This window comes from Formica exsecta, unplaced genomic scaffold (assembly GCF_003651465.1).
Source record: "Formica exsecta isolate Colony F162 unplaced genomic scaffold, ASM365146v1 scaffold47, whole genome shotgun sequence".
NCBI classification, from domain to species: Eukaryota; Metazoa; Arthropoda; class Insecta; order Hymenoptera; family Formicidae; genus Formica; species Formica exsecta.
The window spans coordinates 434,816-452,750 of NW_021851936.1; the positions used below are offsets into that span (position 1 = coordinate 434,816).

Sequence of the window (17,935 nt, forward strand, 5' to 3'; positions counted from 1 at the left end):
ATTGTATGTTTTTATTATTAATAATACTTAATCAATAATTTGTTTATATATTTAAGTTTTTTATATTTTGTTCATTTAAAAGAAGCAAAATCAGAATTTTTGAGAGGCAGATTCCTACTTTCTTATAGGTTTAGAATATATCTGAAAAATACATGACAAAATTGCATAAAAAATAAAAATAATTATATCTATCTAAAATTTCTAGATATTTTTAATCTTATCACTTGTAGATATCAATATTATATTATATTGTGATAAGCAGTAAAAGTATGAGATATCCTTATGACATTGTAACAGACGAAAACATACTTTCTCAAGTATTTTTATGTTCTAAGATTGTATTACGTGTTGTGGTTAAGGATATCGGCCGGTTGACGGCTATTATTTTGTACTACTTTTTTTTAGCGAGATTAATTAAATTAATAATTGCAAAAATTATATTAAAAAAGAGTCTTGCGGGCACGCATACTAAAATAGCTCGAATATACATACCAAGAAAACTTTGCAAAATTTATTTGAGAATTAATTAAGGATCTACGTATATCTTCAACATTTCTTGATAGCGCATGTATTTAATACGATTCTTATATAATTATGGAAAGTAGATTTGTATTTTAGATAGTCTGATACTTCTCAGGGAAGGGTTCATAGCAGTCGGCCGCGTCTCAAATGTACCTTATATATGCCTTGTATTGTGCCTTATACAACAAATTCCGTTCAAATCGTAGTCAAATACTCTTCAATCATATCGCTCTATTTCCTATCGTTCTCTGTCATATCTAACATTATGATATTATTGTGATAGTAGTTGTCTTTTCCTATTTTGGGCATAGGACATAGCAGCATATTCCATTGTATTGATTGCATCGATGATAGATAAAAATGTGTTATTATGTGCTATTGATGATGTATATGCTACATAATGCACATTTTACTTAATAGGATAATTCATCATATGTATATTATTTAGTGGTATTCCATTCTTGATAATGTGATTGCTAAAGGGAAGTTGGAACAATACTGCTGAACATAGTACGCAATATTGCTACTATGCTACTAACTGAAGAAGTAATGTTGACTATCTATTTTGCAATTTTTATTATTTTTCAGTAGATTATAGCGATATGTATATCGAAATTTCATAACTGACGTAAACAATTTTATATATATAAAATTGTTTATGGATTACTGTGTACTTTTTTCTATTAAGTAATGTATTAAATACATGTATATATATAATATTATCCTTATCGGAAAAACTCGATATTCAAAATATTTTCTCCTAAAATTAAAATTTGTGTTTAATGGCAGTGATGAACATTGTATTATGCTTATATGTATCTCTGGCGTTCGAACTTATCGATTGCTCGATCGCTATTGACCAATGAGTAAATATATTGATAGTTTTTTTATTGTATCCAAATATATAATGTACCTCTTTTATTATAATGTCTCTCTTCTCTGAAATTAGTTTTATTAACCTTGCCTGGCAAGTAGAATCGATACATAGCCGCCCGAAGTTTTCATTAACTGAAATTTATAAAATAATATATTTATTTTATAACGTATAATGTGTGTGTTTGGACACGTAAAAAAATATATATATATACATTAAAATGTCTATTAATATATTTTATTTAAAATATTTTTTGTCATATATATTTTCTAATTTTTAGGAAAAATATAACGCGTTTTCTTGAATAATATATCAATATTTTTTAAATTAATTAAATTACCTAACTTGATATAAAAAAATATGTTTTTGTTATACTATCTACTAATATCTTATTATGTGTATAAAATAATACTTTTTATGAAATTTTATTTACATAGTTCTTTGAACAATATTACAATGAGATGCTTATACAGTTACAATAGTGTTGTTATTTTTTCCAAATGCAAATTATATACATATATTTATCTGGAAAACTATTTTGTTTTGTATTAAAAAATTGCGTGTTATGTTGTAATAGAATAACGTACTGATTTGTAGATCATAAACAATATAATATTAAAAAATTCTAAAATATATGTAATTTATATATTTTAGTACAATCGTGTGTGCGTGTGTGTACACGATAAGTTGCTTGCTGAGAGAGATTGACTGTCGTCATTATACACATGATCAAAATAATAATAGGTAAGAGACGCGCTTACGTTGCAAAACATTGATAGTGTCATAGGAAACATTTTCCCAGCTGTCATATGCAGGGGCTTGTTGGCTCGTATCATTATCGGAATCAGATTTCTCGCCTTTTCCGGCTCTAACGTGTACCATTTGTAATCATACGCTGCGTAATATACTTTTTCGCACTTTTTATAAATAATAATTTATAGATAATTGCGATCACATACTTATCGCGTCTACTCATTATCATATGTTTTTTTTGTTGCATTTTTTCTTACTGTCATATTGACTTGGTTTTACTTACTTGTGCTACAAGAATCTCACCTACTACACAATGCAGGCACATATGGCCACAAACGTTTAACACTGCACATATTAGGTATATGAAACGCATCATTGACATTTCCATTCCTTTCGTGAGTATCTAGAAGAAGCAATATTATCACAATTAATGGCACAAAGTATGACAATATTTTGACCAGAGATTTAATTATTTATTGCATCGCTTTTTTCATTAAATATTAAGAGATTATTGACGTATTATTTCGCGGTTATAATTTTTGATTTATATTGTATATAACACAAAATAGTCTATATAAAAATATTCCAGTATAGGGTGTCATTAAATTATATGGTTAAACTGCATAAAAGATAACATACCTTCGATTTTATTGCCGCTTAAATATGTTGTAGGCGAGATCCTGCTGACAATGAGTAATTTCGCACAAGAAATAAGTGGGAAACGGCATTGGTTTAGGAGATATAACAAAATAAAGTTTTACAGTTTTAATGCTTTTTCTTAGGTACTATAAAGTAATATTAGGAAAAGTAAAGTTTATACAGCATACACATACTTTAATGTCAAACTTCAATTTGTTATATCTTCTAAACTACTTATTTTCTGCGGAGAATTACTCAGAAGAACCTCTCCTACAACATATTTAAGTAGCGATAAAATCGAAAATGTGTTATCTTTTATGGAGTTTTACCAAAAATATAAAACTAATAAATTGTTAAATATATTATTTTTTTTTAATGCGACTAAAATAAAATTATTAAAAATTGCTTTTTCTGAGTCCGCACTTTTTTGTGTACTAATTCATTATTGTATCTGAAAGAAACAGGCTACGCTTCTCTTTCTTGCCACTTACCGCGACTATCAAAAATCCGTATAGACAGAATAGAATGCCGAAATAAAGTAGCAACCCGAGTAGCAATAAAGTAAATATACCTTCAACAATGTCGTAATATCTGAAAGAAGAATATAATTAAAGCAATTTTTTCAATCTAGCGTATATCTGAAATCGTATGAAAAATATGTAAAGAGATGAACACATTAAATTCCATAACTTCCATTGCTACCAAAATTGAACACGAAACTTGATTAGCCGTATATGATCCTCGACGATGAAACTGAGACCATCACAAAAAGTTTTGTATTGCCTCATGTTGATCAATCGTTCTTTTAAATTTTCCATTTGGCCGCACAAGTGGAATATGAGTAACCCTAATAGATTATCGATGCCGGTATAAGATACAGCTGTTATTATCAATAGCAGAGCTTGCACAGTGAATGTGAGTTCATAATACGGAGTCCGATCTTTATCATAGAAGTAATACGTTTGTAGCGGCAGGATCTTTTCCGGATCGGTGATGTTCGTCATATATCTTAGCGACGTTCCGAAACAAGGTAGAAACACGGTTAAAGAATATGTTACGATCATAATGGAGTATCCGAAGATGAGGATGGTTCGCGCACTTTTTGCGTATTTTATCATTGTACGCTCCTCTTTCTCGCTCTTGGTCTTCAGCCAATCGTCGGCGATCATGTTCAATGCAAATGTAAGATCTTTAAAGAAATTACAAATTGTATCTTAGTTTTGAAAACTTCATCACAAATCTCTTTAAGATGAACATCAACGATATCATTTGCTATAAATTACTCGTATTTTATTTTTTTCTTACATTCTGTTATTTATACAGTTTAATTAATAATATAGCGGCGAGAAATATTTAATCATATGCGCAACGTTGATATACTCTCTATTTTTGAAACTATCACGTCAATCGAATTCACTTATCGAGCTAATCGATGTCGCATATAAGAACTGTTTTCGGAAATCGATTGCATTAATTAATTTTTTTAAAATCATTACCAGTTTTTTTCCACCGTATGATCACCAGCTTTATTATCGTTATCAATATCGGCAAAGTGAATTGCAGATTGTCTATTATCGCAATCATATCATCCCAGGTTCTCATCAGCGAGTGTATCGAAGGAATCAAACCGAAGAAAACGATCAGGAGGAAGGAGAATGTCGTGCGGAAATCCGATAAAAATCTGTCATAAACATTTTCGTAATTTCTTGGCCATAAGCCGGCGATGTTCAGTGTAAAGCGATTCAGCTTAATTGCCCATTCGAGATCTATATAGATAAGTTTATTTAATATTTTATTCTACTCGTGATTCACAATAAATTTGTATGTAAGGCAAATATATAATATCAGAAAAGTATATTTTATACATATGTGTTAATTGTTTTTAATTGTTTCTCGTGTGTAATTTATTGAGTAAAATAATATTCATGTTTAACAATTTTGTATTTATTATTGATTTTATTCTATTAACAAAATATTCGCATGTCTAAGGAAATAATTTTTACTGATCTCATATACACATATAATCTGAAAGTTATTATTTAACTTTTTTTTTAATAACTTGTCGTGAAAATTTGAATGTTCTTTCTATATTTGTTTTAACCAAACAATTACAAAGAAAATGTCAAAATTTTTGTTTTAATATTTAAAAATACAAATAAATTATGAATATGTAAATATATATATATTTCAATAATTTCAATACACGCAGGCATATATTATAGTTCGCGACTTATCACTGATGTTATTATTGCAAGGACCTGCATATCTTTTAGCCTTGATAGTATTCATTTAATTATATTAATTAATGAAATAAGATGTTTTATGTATAAAAATATATTTGGAGAATTTTTAATTATAATACTTTTCCGAGTTTCCAAAGTAATTGCGATTTTTAGGTTCTTCACAATATTAGCAATATTATTTTGAATATAATTATTTGAGAATTCTCTCGATTCTTTTTTATTTGTAGAAATCAATGTACGTCCCTGTTCTTTGCGTATTTCAAGTTTGCAAAGTTTTGAATTGTACCTCACACATGTAATATAGTTGTCGTAATAACACAAGTTTTTCGTTAGGGTGGCAGCTTTAAAATTTTAATGATACTCTCTCTCCATACCCTCTATCATACCCCTTCTATTCGAACTATAACGAAGCATGCGCGTTTTATGCGTATCTTTTAGCCTTGATAATATCCATACTGAGACACACGTGAAACTAATGACGTTTTATCCTTCTGTACGAAATATGTATTCCATACCCTGGGGGAGTAGTAACTGTTCTGCATAAAAGTTTAAGATCTATAGATCATTCTACAAGATGTAAAAAATTCGTAAATATCGCACGCGTCGTAATTGTCAGGTGCTGCATTCTCATAGCAAAATGAAAAAAGGGGGACTGAACGAATAGTAACGTATGATACATGATTTTTTAATAACTTGTCGTGAAAATTTGAATGTTCTTTCTATATTTGTTTTAACCAAACAATTACAAAGAAAATGTCAAAATTTTTGTTTTAATATTTAAAAATACAAATAAATTATGAATATGTAAATGTATATATATTTTAATAATTTCAATACACGCAGGCATATATTATAGTTCGCGACTTATCACTGATGTTATTATTGCAAGGACCTGCATATCTTTTAGCCTTGATAGTATTCATACTGAGACACACGTGAAACCGATGATGTTTTATCTTTTCGTACGAAGGATGTATTCCATAGACTTTGGAGAGTAATAACTGTTCTGCATAAAAGTTTGTAAACTTATGGATCGTTCCACAAGATGTAAAAAATTCGTAAATGTTGCACGCCATAATTGTCAGATGCTGCATTCTCATAGCAAAGTGAAAAAAGGGAGGCTGAACGAATAGCAATGTATACACGTGACAGGGCCGCAAGTTTCGAGTTAAATAATATTTTTAATTATTGGTTTAAATTCATCAACATAATGAATACAATTGATTTATTGTTACCACAAATATATTATATTATAATATATTTATTTGAGAATTCTCTCGATTCTTTTTTATTTGTAGAAATCAATGTACGTCCCTGTTCTTTGCGTATTTCAAGTTTGCAAAGTTTTGAATTGTACCTCACACATGTAATATAGTTGTCGTAATAACACAAGTTTTTCGTTAGGGTGGCAGCTTTAAAATTTTAATGATACTCTCTCTCCATACCCTCTATCATACCCCTTCTATTCGAACTATAACGAAGCATGCGCGTTTTACATATACCATACCTTCCAGTGCAGTGTCTTGGAGATCCTCCGACTTTTCATGCGTGTAGTATAGACGATACATTTGTAGTCATACGTATTATAACAACATATTATCGGTGACAAGTGTCTCTTACATTGTGTTGCGTTGGGATATGTATAGCTAAAGTACTAAAGTTTCATAAATAACGCTTTCTTGTATTAAGATGAAAGTGATTAACATTATACACAAATATCGTTATAACAAAATAATAATCTTTATTTTTGGGAGTGCTGCTACGCTGGTGGGATGAAGAGTGTTAAAGAGAATAATATTGCAGTTGTATAATTTTTTTGATATAATGAAGATAAACGAGAAAACATTGCACATTTCGGGCGAATCAAATAAAGGGCTAAAGTTATCGGTGAATCTTGATACACGGTAAGAATTTTTAATTGCGGAAATTATCAGAGTTATCGTTGAACTTGTTCTGTTATTTGTTATTGATAAAAACAAAAAATTCACGTGAAAAACAGACACCTTCTTTAGTTATTGATCAATAGTGGTTAGAGCAATAAGCTGAGTAATAAGTTGAGCGATAAGTTCGATCGGCAGTGATACATATAAGCATAATACAAACGTTTATTACTGCCATTAAATACAAATATATCGCGCATCACCGACAACATATGTTGCAATGAATTTGTTAATTACTAGTTTAATTTGCATTTATATATGATATATCTTCTAATATTATGATATAGCGGTTTGCAAAATCGTTACACAACGTTTTAATTTTAGGAGAAAATATTTTAAATGACGAGTTTTTGCGATAAGTATAATATTTATATATGTATTTTGATTTTGTGTTATAATTTTATATGTGATATACGTATTTTTATATATTTCGTACATTTTTTTGTATTTCGTTGAATATATTATAATACGATGCTTCTTTCTCTGCAAACTTTGAAATTAGTTTTATGAACTTTGGCTGGCGAGTAGAACTGATACATAGCCGCCTGAAGTTTTTACTAACTGAAATTTACAAAATAATATATTTATTTTATAACGTATGATGTGTGTCTCGACACATTGTAAGAATATACAAATAAATAGTTGCAATTAATATTTTTTTTAAATTTATGGCAAAAACTTTTGATCGTGATTCCTTGAAATGAATTGCAAGAAACAAAAGAAACGAGTAATTTACAGAAAGAGAGAGATTTTGGGTTATTATAAATATTTTGCTACAATTTTTAGTAAATAACTATTAAACGAGTAAGTGGATGTAAATCATTTTGCGCAAATGTTTATTAAAGTTTTGGCAATACATATGAAAATTTGTATTTCGCTGACAATATTTTTTCTTCGAGTTTCTCAATAAATGCTGCAATACGCGATTTTCTATAAGAATCAATACAAACTTTAAACAAACAATTTCCAAACTTTTAAGAGAATTGTGTTCAGGTTTTACACAGATATTCAGAAGAAATAGTAGAATAGTTTACGCGAAATTTTGATAACGTTCTGACATACGACACACACATTCTTTGACACACGACGTAGTAAGAAATATCATTACCAAATTAAGGAAATATCTATGTAGTGGAGTGTAGTGATAATTTTTGTAATACAATAAATATACAAAAAGTTGAATAAAAAATTATATTAATAATTTTTATTTAGAGATGTTTTCTCACATTTTTTCAAATGGAGATTATATATTTATATCTATCTATCGTTAAACTATTTTATGTTTTCTACAAAAAATTGTTTGCAATGTTAGAATAGAATAACGTATTGAATCTTTAAATGGGAGAAAAATTTCTTAAATGATATAATATTAGAAAAATTATATAAAAATATACGTAATCTATATTTTAATACAATGGTGTGCGATAAATTGTTTGCCGAAAGAGATTGACAATCATCATTGTATACATAATTAAAATAATGATAGGTAATAGACACTTACGTCGCAAAACATCGACAGTGTCATAGGAAACATTTTCCCAGCTGTAATATACAGGGGCTTGTTGGCCCGTATCATTATTAGGATCAGATCTTTCGCCTGTTTCGGCTCCAACGTGTACCATTCGTAATTATATGCTGCATGATATACACCTTCGCACTTTTTATAAATAATAATTCATAAATAATACAAGTGAGATTACACACTTATCGCGTATACTCATTATCATTTGTTATTTTATACATTTTTTTTTGTCATAGTAACTTGGTTACTTACTTGTGCTATCAGAATTTCGCCTACTACGCAATACAGACACATATGGCCGCAAATGTTTAACATTATAGATATTAGGAATATCAAACGTATCATTGACATTTTCTTTCCTTCCGTGAGTATCTAGGGTAAGCAATATTATCACAAGTAATGGCACGAAATGTGGCAGTGTTTTGACCAGAAATTTAATTATTTATTGCACCGCTTTTTCATTAAATGTTAATATAATATTCATGTATTATTTCGAGCTCATAATTTTATATTTATGTATAATAAAATAGTTAATATAAAAATATTTCACAAACATAAGGGTATATTAGTAAAAATAAAAAAATGAAAAAACGTTGAATATATTATTTTATTTTTAATGCGACTAAAATAAAATTGTTAAAAATCGTTCTTTTTCTGCGAGTCTGCGTTTTGCAACTTTTACGGAATTTTGAGAATACAAATTCGCACTTTTTTGGGTCTTAATTCATTATTCTATTTGAGAAAGACAGGCTACGATTTTCTTTCTTGCGACTTACCGCAACGATCAAAAATCCGCATAGACAGAATAGAATGCCGAAATAAAGCAGCAATCCGAGTAGCAGTAGAGTGAATGTACTCTCAACAATGTCAAAATATCTAAAAGAAGAATGTAGTTAGAGCGATTTCTCGAATCTAGGAACATATAAAATCGCATAAAATATATGTAAGGAGATGAACACATTAAATTCCAACACGAAACTTGATTAGCCGTATGTGATCCTCGACAATGAAAGTGAGATCGACGCAAATATTTTTATATCGCTTCATATTGATCAATCGTTCTTTCAAATTTTCCATCTGGCCACACAAGTGGAATACCAGTAAGCCGAGCAGATTATCCACGCCAGTATAAGATGCAATTGCTATTATCAATAGCAGAGCTTGCGCAATAAATGTGAGTTCATAATACGGAGTCTGATCTTTATTATAAAAGTAATACGTTTCTAGTGGCAGGTTCTTGGCCAGATTGGTGATATTTGTTACATATCTCAGCGATGTTCCGAAGCACGGTAAAAGGATGATGAAATTGTATCCTACGATCATGAGAACGTATCCAAAGATGAGGATGATTCGCGCGTTCTGTGCGTATTTTATCATCACGCGCTGCTCTTTTTCGCACTTGGCTTTCATCCAATCGTCAGCGATCATTTTTAACGCCAGTGTAAGATCTTTAACGAAATTGCGAATTATATTCTAGTTTTAAAATCATCATCAAAAATTTCTCTAAAATAAACATCAATGATATCGTTTGCTAGAAATTGCTCGTATTATATTCTTTTTACGTTTTGTTGCAGCGTAATTAAAAATATAGCAGCAATATCGGTGAGAGATATTTTTGATATGAGAAACGTTCTCGCCGATATGCTCCAATTTTGGAACTATTCCGCGTCACATGATGTCAATTAATTCACGTATCGAGCTAATTGATACTGCGCATAAGAATTGTTTTCGGATATTGATTGCGTTAATTAAATCTGGACTGAACGAATAGTAACGTATGATACATGACAGGGCCGCAAGTAAGTGAACATTGTTTACAATTATGTTGTGTTCCGAGTTAAATAATATTTTTAATTATTGGTTTAAATTCATCAACATAATGAATACAATTGATTTATTGTTAGAACAAATATATTATATTGTAATTTGGCCATATGCCGGCGATGTTTAGTGTAAAGCGATTCAGCTTAATTGCCCATTCGAAATCTATATAGATAAGAGTTCATTTAATATTTTATTATACTCGTGAATCACAATAAATTTGTAAATAAGGCAAATATATAATATCAAAAAAGTATATTTTATACATATGTGTTAATTGTTTTTAATTGTTTTGTGAAGTTTATTGAGTAAAATAATAATTATTTTTAACAGTCTTGTAATTATTATTGATTTTATTATATTAACGAAATGTTTGCATGTCTAAGAAAATAATTTTTACTGATCTCATATACACATATAATCTGAAAGTTTCTATCTAACATTTTTTTAATAACTTGTAAAAATTTGAGTGTTTCTTTTATATTTGTTTTAACCAAACAATTACATAGATAAAATAAAAATTTCTATTATTATATTTAAAGATACAAATACATTGTAAATATATAAATATATATATTTCAATAATTCCAATATACGCAGGCATATAGTTGCCTTTTATTCGCGATTTATTTATTCGCGATTTGTTATAGACAAATATTTCGAGATCTCTTAACTACATAATACTTGTTTGAGTTTCCAAAGTAATTGCGATTTTTAGGTTCTTCACAATATTAGCAATATTATTTTGAATATAATTTCTTGGGAGTTCTCTCGATTCTTTTTCATCTATAGAAATCAATGTACGTCCCTGTTCTTCGTGTATTTCAAGTTTACAAAGTTTTGAATTGTACCTTACACATAATACAGCTGTCGTAATAAAAAGTTTTTTGTTAGGGTGACAGCTTTAAAATTTTAATGATATTCTCTCTCCATACCCTCTACTATACCCCTTCTATTCGAACTATAACGCGTTAAATATATTATAATATGATACTTTCGTCTCGCAAACTTTGAAATTAGTTTTATGAACCTTGGCTGGCAAGTAGAACTGATACATAGCCGCCTGAAGTTTTTATTAACTGAAATTTAATATATTTATTTTATAATGTATGATATATGATTTGACACATTATAAGAATATACAAATAAATAGTTGTAATTAATATTTCTTTTAATTTATGACAAAAATTCCCTCTACTATACCCCTTCTATTCGAACTATAACGAAGCATGCGCGTTTTACATATGCCATACCTTTCAATGCAATGTCTTGGAGATCCTTCGACTTTTCTTGCGTGTAGTATAGACGATACTTTTGTAGTAATACGTATTATAGCAACATATTATCGGTGACAAGTGTTTTTTACATTGTGTTGCGTTGAGATATATGTAGCTAAAGTTTCGTAAATGATGCTTTCTTGTATTAAGATGAAAGTGATTAACACTATACACTGAGTACCTAAGATAAGCAATTAATTTTTTATTATCACAAATAATAGCACGGAATGTGGCATTATTTTAACCAGAAATTTAACTTATTGCATCGCTTTTTTTATTAAATATTAATATAATATTGATGTATTATATCGAGCTCATAATTTCACATTTATATATAATAAAATAGTTAATATAAAAATATTTCACAAATATTAGGGCATTATTAAAAATAAAAAAATGAAAAAACGTTGAATATATTATTTTATTTAAAATGCGGCTAAAATAAAATTGTTAAAAATCGTTCTTTTTCTGCGAGTCTGCGTTTTGCAACTTTTACGGAATTTTGAGAATACAAATTCGCACTTTTTTGGGTCTTAATTCATTATTCTATTTGAGAAAGACAGGCTACGATTTTCTTTCTTGCGACTTACCGCAACGATCAAAAATCCGCATAGACAGAATAGAATGCCGAAATAAAGCAGCAATCCGAGTAGCAGTAGAGTGAATGTACTCTCAACAATGTCAAAATATCTAAAAGAAGAATGTAGTTAGAGCGATTTCTCGAATCTAGGAACATATAAAATCGCATAAAATATATGTAAGGAGATGAACACATTAAATTCCAACACGAAACTTGATTAGCCGTATGTGATCCTCGACAATGAAAGTGAGATCGACGCAAATATTTTTATATCGCTTCATATTGATCAATCGTTCTTTCAAATTTTCCATCTGGCCACACAAGTGGAATACCAGTAAGCCGAGCAGATTATCCACGCCAGTATAAGATGCAATTGCTATTATCAATAGCAGAGCTTGCGCAATAAATGTGAGTTCATAATACGGAGTCTGATCTTTATTATAAAAGTAATACGTTTCTAGTGGCAGGTTCTTGGCCAGATTGGTGATATTTGTTACATATCTCAGCGATGTTCCGAAGCACGGTAAAAGGATGATGAAATTGTATCCTACGATCATGAGAACGTATCCAAAGATGAGGATGATTCGCGCGTTCTGTGCGTATTTTATCATCACGCGCTGCTCTTTTTCGCACTTGGCTTTCATCCAATCGTCAGCGATCATTTTTAACGCCAGTGTAAGATCTTTAACGAAATTGCGAATTATATTCTAGTTTTAAAATCATCATCAAAAATTTCTCTAAAATAAACATCAATGATATCGTTTGCTAGAAATTGCTCGTATTATATTCTTTTTACGTTTTATTGCAGCATAATTAAAAATATAGCAGCAATATCGGTGAGAGATATTTTTGATATGAGAAACGTTCTCGCCGAATATATTTATTTTATAATGTATGATATATGATTTGACACATTATAAGAATATACAAATAAATAGTTGTAATTAATATTTCTTTTAATTTATGACAAAAATTTTTGATTGTGAATATCCCTGCAAGAAAAAAAACGAGCAATTTACAGAAAGATTTTGAGTTATTATAAATATTTTGCTACAATTTTTTGTAAATAACTGTTAAACAAGTAAATGGATGTAAATCAAATTTTACACAAATGTTTATTAAAGTTTTGTCAATACATGTGAAAATTTGTATTTTGCTGACAATGTTTTTTCTTCAAATTTGTCAATAAGTACTGTAATACGCATTTTCCATAAGAATCAATACAAACCTTAAACTTAAATAATTTCCAAATTTTTAAGAGGATTGTTCAGGTTTTACACAGATACTCTGAAGAAATAATAGAACAGTCTATGCGCGAAATTTTAATGCTTTTGACAATGTTTTGACATATGACACATACATCTTTAACGACGTACTAAGAAATATATCAATACTAAATTAAGGAAATATCTGGAGTGTAGTAATTAACCTTTTTAGTCTCTTTTGTAACACAATAAATATACAAAAAGTTTATAAAAAAATCAAATTAATAATGTTTATTTAGAGATGTTTTCTTGTATTTTTTTAAAATGCAGATTATATATTTAAATCTATCTGGTAAACTATTTTATGTTTCCTACAAAAAAATTAATACGTTTGTAGTGGCAGGATTTTGGTCGGATCGGTGATGTTCGTTAAATATCTCAGCGATGTTCCGAAGCAAGGTAAAAAGATGACGAAAATGTATCCTACGATCATCAGAACGTATCCAAAGATGAGGATGATTCGCGCGTTCTGTGCGTATTTTATCATCACGCGCTGCTCTTTTTCGCACTTGGCTTTCATCCAATCGTCAGCGATCATTTTTAACGCCAGTGTAAGATCTTTAACGAAATTGCGAATTATATTCTAGTTTTAAAATCTTCATAAAAAATTTCTCTAAAATAAACATCAATGGTATCGTTTGCTAGAAATTGCTCGTATTATATTCTTTTTACGTTTTGTTGCAGCGTAATTAAAAATATAGCAGCAATATCGGTGAGAGATATTTTTGATATGAGGAACGTTCTCGCCGATATGCTCCAATTTTGGAACTATTCCGCGTCACATGATGTCAATTAATTCAATTCGTAATCATATGCTGCGTGATATACTCTTTCGCACTTTTTATCAATAATAATTCATAAATAATATAAGTAATCATACACTTATCGCGTTTGCTCATCACTACTATCATTTGCTTTTTTTTATACATTTTTTCTTATTGTCATATTGACTTGGTTACTTACTTGTACTACCAGAATCTCGCCTACTACGCAATATAGGCACATATGGCTGCAAACGTTTAACACTATAGATATTAGGTATATCAAACGCATCATTGACATTTCCTTTCCTTCCGTGAGTACCTATTTTTAACAGTCTTGTAATTATTATTGATTTTATTATATTAACGAAATATTTGCATGTCTAAGGAAATAGTTTTTACTGATCTTATTTACATATAATCTGAAAGTTTTTATTTAACTTTTTTTTAATAACTTGTAAAAATTTGAGTGTTTTTTTATATTTGTTTTAACCAAACAATTACATAAATAAAATAAAAATTTCTGTTATAATATTTAAAAATACAATCAAATTATGAATATATAAATATATATATTTCAATAATTTCAATATACGCAGGCATATGGTTGCCTTTTATTCGCGATTTATTTATTCGCGATTTGTCACTGATGTTATTATTGCAAAGACCTGCGTATCTTTTAGCCTTGATAATATCCATACTGAGACACACGTGAAACTAATGACGTTTTATCCTTGTGTACGAAAGATGTATTCCATAGACTTTGGGGAGTAATAACTGTTCTGCATAAAAGTTTAAGACCTACAGATCGTTCTACAAGATGTAAAAATTCGTAAATATTGCACGCGTCGTAATTGTCAGGTGCTGCATTCTCATAGCAAAATGAAAAAAGGGAGACTGAACGAATAGTAACGTATGACACATGACAGGGCCGCAAGTGAATGAACATTGTTTACAATTATGTTGTGTTTCGAGTTAAATAATATTTTTAATTATTGGTTTAAATTCATCAACATAATGAATACAATTGATTTATTGTTACAACAAATATATTATATTGTAATATATGTAAATTTAGTTATATTAATTAATGAGATAAAATGTTATATGTATAAAAATATATTTGGAAAATTTTTAATTATAATACTTTTTCGAGTTTCCAAAGTAATTGCGATTTTTAGGTTCTTCACAATATTAGCAATATTATTTTGAATATAATTTCTTGGGAGTTCTCTCGATTCTTTTTCATCTATAGAAATCAATGTACGTCCCTGTTCTTCGTGTATTTCAAGTTTACAAAGTTTTGAATTGTACCTCACACATGTAATATAGCTGTCGTAATAACAAAAGTTTTTCGTTAGGGTGGCAGCTTTAAAATTTTAATGATATTCTCTCTCCATATCCTCTACTATACCCCTTCTATTCGAACTATAACGAAGCATGCGCGTTTTACATATGCCATACTTTCCAGTGCAGCGTCTTGGAGTGTCTTCGACTTTTCATGCGTGTATAAACGATACATTTGTAATAATATGTATTGTAACAACATATTATCAGTGACAAATGTTTTTTACATTGTGTTGCGTTGGAATATATGTAGCTAAAGTTTTGTAAATAATGTTTTCTTGTATTAAGATGAAAGTGATTAACATTATACACAAATATCGTTTTAACATAGATAATGATCTTTATTTTTAGGAGTGATATCACTTTCGTTGGATGAAGAGTTAAAGAAAATAATATTGCAGTTCTATAATCTTTTTGATACAATGAAAATAAGTGAAAACATTATACATTTCTGGACGAACCAAATAAAGGGCTAAAGTTATCGGTGAATCTTGATATACGGTGAGAATTATTAATTTCAAAAATTAGCTGCGTTACCGTTGAACTTGTTCTGTTATTTGCTATTGATATAAACAAAGAATTCACATGAGAAACAGACGCCTTCTTTTGTTATTGATCAATAACAGTTGAGTAATAGGCTGAGTAATAAGTTGAGCGATAAGTTCAATTGCTAATGACACATATGAGTACAATACAACATTCATCACTGCCATTAAATACAAATATATCGGCATCATCGACAATATATGTTGCAATGAATTTGTTAATTGCTAGTTTAATTTGCATTTATATATGTTATTCCTGCTAATATTATGAGTAACAGTTTGCAAAATTGTTACACAACGTTTCAATTTTAGGAGAAAATATTTCAAATGCCGAGTTTTTGCGATAAGAATAATATTATATATATTTTTTAATAATATATTTATTTTATAATGTATGATGTGTGTCTTGACACATTGTAAGAATATACAAATAAATAGTTGTAATTAATATTTTTTTCCAATTTGTGGCAAAAACTTCTGATCATGAATATGATCCCCTGAAATTAATTGCGAGAAACAAAGAAAAAAAAAACGAGTAATTTACAGAAAGACTTTGGGTTATAAATATTTTCCTACAACTTTTAGTAAATAACTATTAAACGAGTAAGTGAATGTAAATTAAGTTTTGCACAAATGTTTATTAAAGTTTTGTCAATACATGTGAAAATTTGTATTTCGCTGACAATGTTTTTTCCTCAAATTTATCAATAAATGCTGCACATCATACGGGATTTTCCATAAGAATCAATACAAACTTTAAACAAATGATTTCCAAATTTTTAAGAGAATTTTGCTGAGATACTCAGAAGAAATAGTAAAACAGTTTACGCGAAATTTTTATGATTTTGACAACGTTTTGACATATGACACATACATCTTTTTAATGAAGTAATATTAATACTAAATTAAGGAAAAATCTGGAGTATAGTGATAAATCTTTTTAATATCTTTTGTAATACATTAAATATACAAAAAGTTTAATAAAAAAACAAATTAATAATTTTTATGTAGAGATGTCATTTCGCATTTTTTTCAAATGCAGATTATATATTTAAATTTATCTGGTAAACTATTTCATATTTTTTACAAAAAAATTGTTTGCGATATTAAAATAGAATAATGTATTGATTCTTAGTAGAAAAATTTTTTAAATAATATAATATTTAAAAAATTATATAAAAATATACGTAATCAATATTTTAGTTTTAGTACAATAGTGTGCGCGTGTGTGTGTGCGATAAATTGTTTGCCGAAAGAGGTTGGCATTGTATACATGATTAAAATAATAACAAGTAAGAGAAGCTTACGTCGCAAAACATCGACAGTGTCATAGGAAACATTTTCCCAGCTGTAATATGCAGAGGTTTGTTGGTTCGTATCATTATCAGGATCAGACTTTTCGCTTGTTTCGGCTCCAATGTGTACCATTCGTAATCATACGCTGCGTGATATATTTTTTCGCACTTTTCATAAATAATACACGTGATCACATACTTATCACGTCTACTCATTATCATCTGTTTTTTTTTTGCATTTTTTCTTACTGTTATATTGACTTGTTTACTTACTTGTGCTACCAGAATCTCGCCTACTACGCAATACAGACACATATGGCCGCCAACGTTTAACACTACAGATATTAGGTATATCAAACGCATCATTGACATTTCTCTTCCTTCCGTGAATACCTAGGATAAGCAGTATTATCACAAATAATGGCACGAAATATGTCATTATAGTGACCAGAAATTTAATTATTTATTATACCGCTTTTGTCATTAAACATTAATATAATATTCATGTATTATTTCGAGCTTATAATTTCATATTTATACATATATAATAA

At 28.9% G+C, this 17,935-nt stretch overlaps 3 protein-coding genes across 3 annotated transcripts; all 3 read right to left on the bottom strand.

Annotated features, from left to right (window-relative positions):
- Positions 1-50: 50 nt before the first annotated feature.
- On the bottom strand, positions 51-6,599 carry LOC115241114 (odorant receptor Or2-like). Its single transcript, XM_029816675.1, has 7 exons — positions 6,534-6,599; positions 4,285-4,585; positions 3,509-3,977; positions 3,280-3,379; positions 2,433-2,552; positions 2,158-2,313; positions 51-1,530 (listed from the first exon to the last, which is right to left on the bottom strand). The coding sequence occupies exons 1-7, from the start codon at positions 6,597-6,599 to the stop codon at positions 1,477-1,479; spliced, it is 1,266 nt and encodes a 421-aa protein (XP_029672535.1). The 3' UTR covers positions 51-1,476.
- LOC115241115 (odorant receptor 49b-like) lies at positions 6,385-11,371 on the bottom strand. Its single transcript, XM_029816676.1, has 6 exons — positions 11,309-11,371; positions 9,473-9,966; positions 9,270-9,369; positions 8,746-8,865; positions 8,473-8,628; positions 6,385-7,532 (listed from the first exon to the last, which is right to left on the bottom strand). Exons 1-6 carry the CDS (start codon positions 11,369-11,371, stop codon positions 7,476-7,478), a joined length of 990 nt encoding a protein of 329 aa, XP_029672536.1. The 3' UTR covers positions 6,385-7,475.
- Positions 11,372-12,124: 753 nt separating this feature from the next.
- Positions 12,125-17,517, bottom strand: LOC115241117. Its single transcript, XM_029816677.1, has 4 exons — positions 17,397-17,517; positions 14,400-14,519; positions 12,385-12,853; positions 12,125-12,281 (listed from the first exon to the last, which is right to left on the bottom strand). Exons 1-4 carry the CDS (start codon positions 17,515-17,517, stop codon positions 12,125-12,127), a joined length of 867 nt encoding a protein of 288 aa, XP_029672537.1.
- Positions 17,518-17,935: the final 418 nt, after the last annotated feature.

What these genes read in the sequence shown, in the direction of transcription:
- LOC115241114 (XM_029816675.1), bottom strand. Translation starts at nt 6,599, where the DNA reads ATGTATCGTCTATACTACACGCATGAAAAGTCGGAGGATCTCCAAGAC. An exon ending in ACACTGCACTGGAAGGTATG is followed by an intron (nt 4,586 to 6,533) that starts GTATATGTAAAA and finishes AATCACGAGTAG; the next exon opens with AATAAAATATTAAATAAACT. An exon ending in GATCATATACGGCTAATCAA is followed by an intron (nt 3,380 to 3,508) that starts GTTTCGTGTTCA and finishes TTCTTCTTTCAG; the next exon opens with ATATTACGACATTGTTGAAG.
- LOC115241115 (XM_029816676.1), bottom strand. Translation starts at nt 11,371, where the DNA reads ATGTATCAGTTCTACTTGCCAGCCAAGGTTCATAAAACTAATTTCAAA. An exon ending in GCGGATTTTTGATCGTTGCG is followed by an intron (nt 8,866 to 9,269) that starts GTAAGTCGCAAG and finishes TGCTTACCCTAG; the next exon opens with ATACTCACGGAAGGAAAGAA. An exon ending in GCGAAATTCTGATAGCACAA is followed by an intron (nt 8,629 to 8,745) that starts GTAAGTAACCAA and finishes ATTTATAAAAAG; the next exon opens with TGCGAAGGTGTATATCATGC.
- LOC115241117 (XM_029816677.1), bottom strand. Translation starts at nt 17,517, where the DNA reads ATGGTACACATTGGAGCCGAAACAAGCGAAAAGTCTGATCCTGATAAT. An exon ending in CACTGTCGATGTTTTGCGAC is followed by an intron (nt 14,520 to 17,396) that starts GTAAGCTTCTCT and finishes TGTTAAAAATAG; the next exon opens with GTACTCACGGAAGGAAAGGA. An exon ending in GATCACATACGGCTAATCAA is followed by an intron (nt 12,282 to 12,384) that starts GTTTCGTGTTGG and finishes TTCTTCTTTTAG; the next exon opens with ATATTTTGACATTGTTGAGA.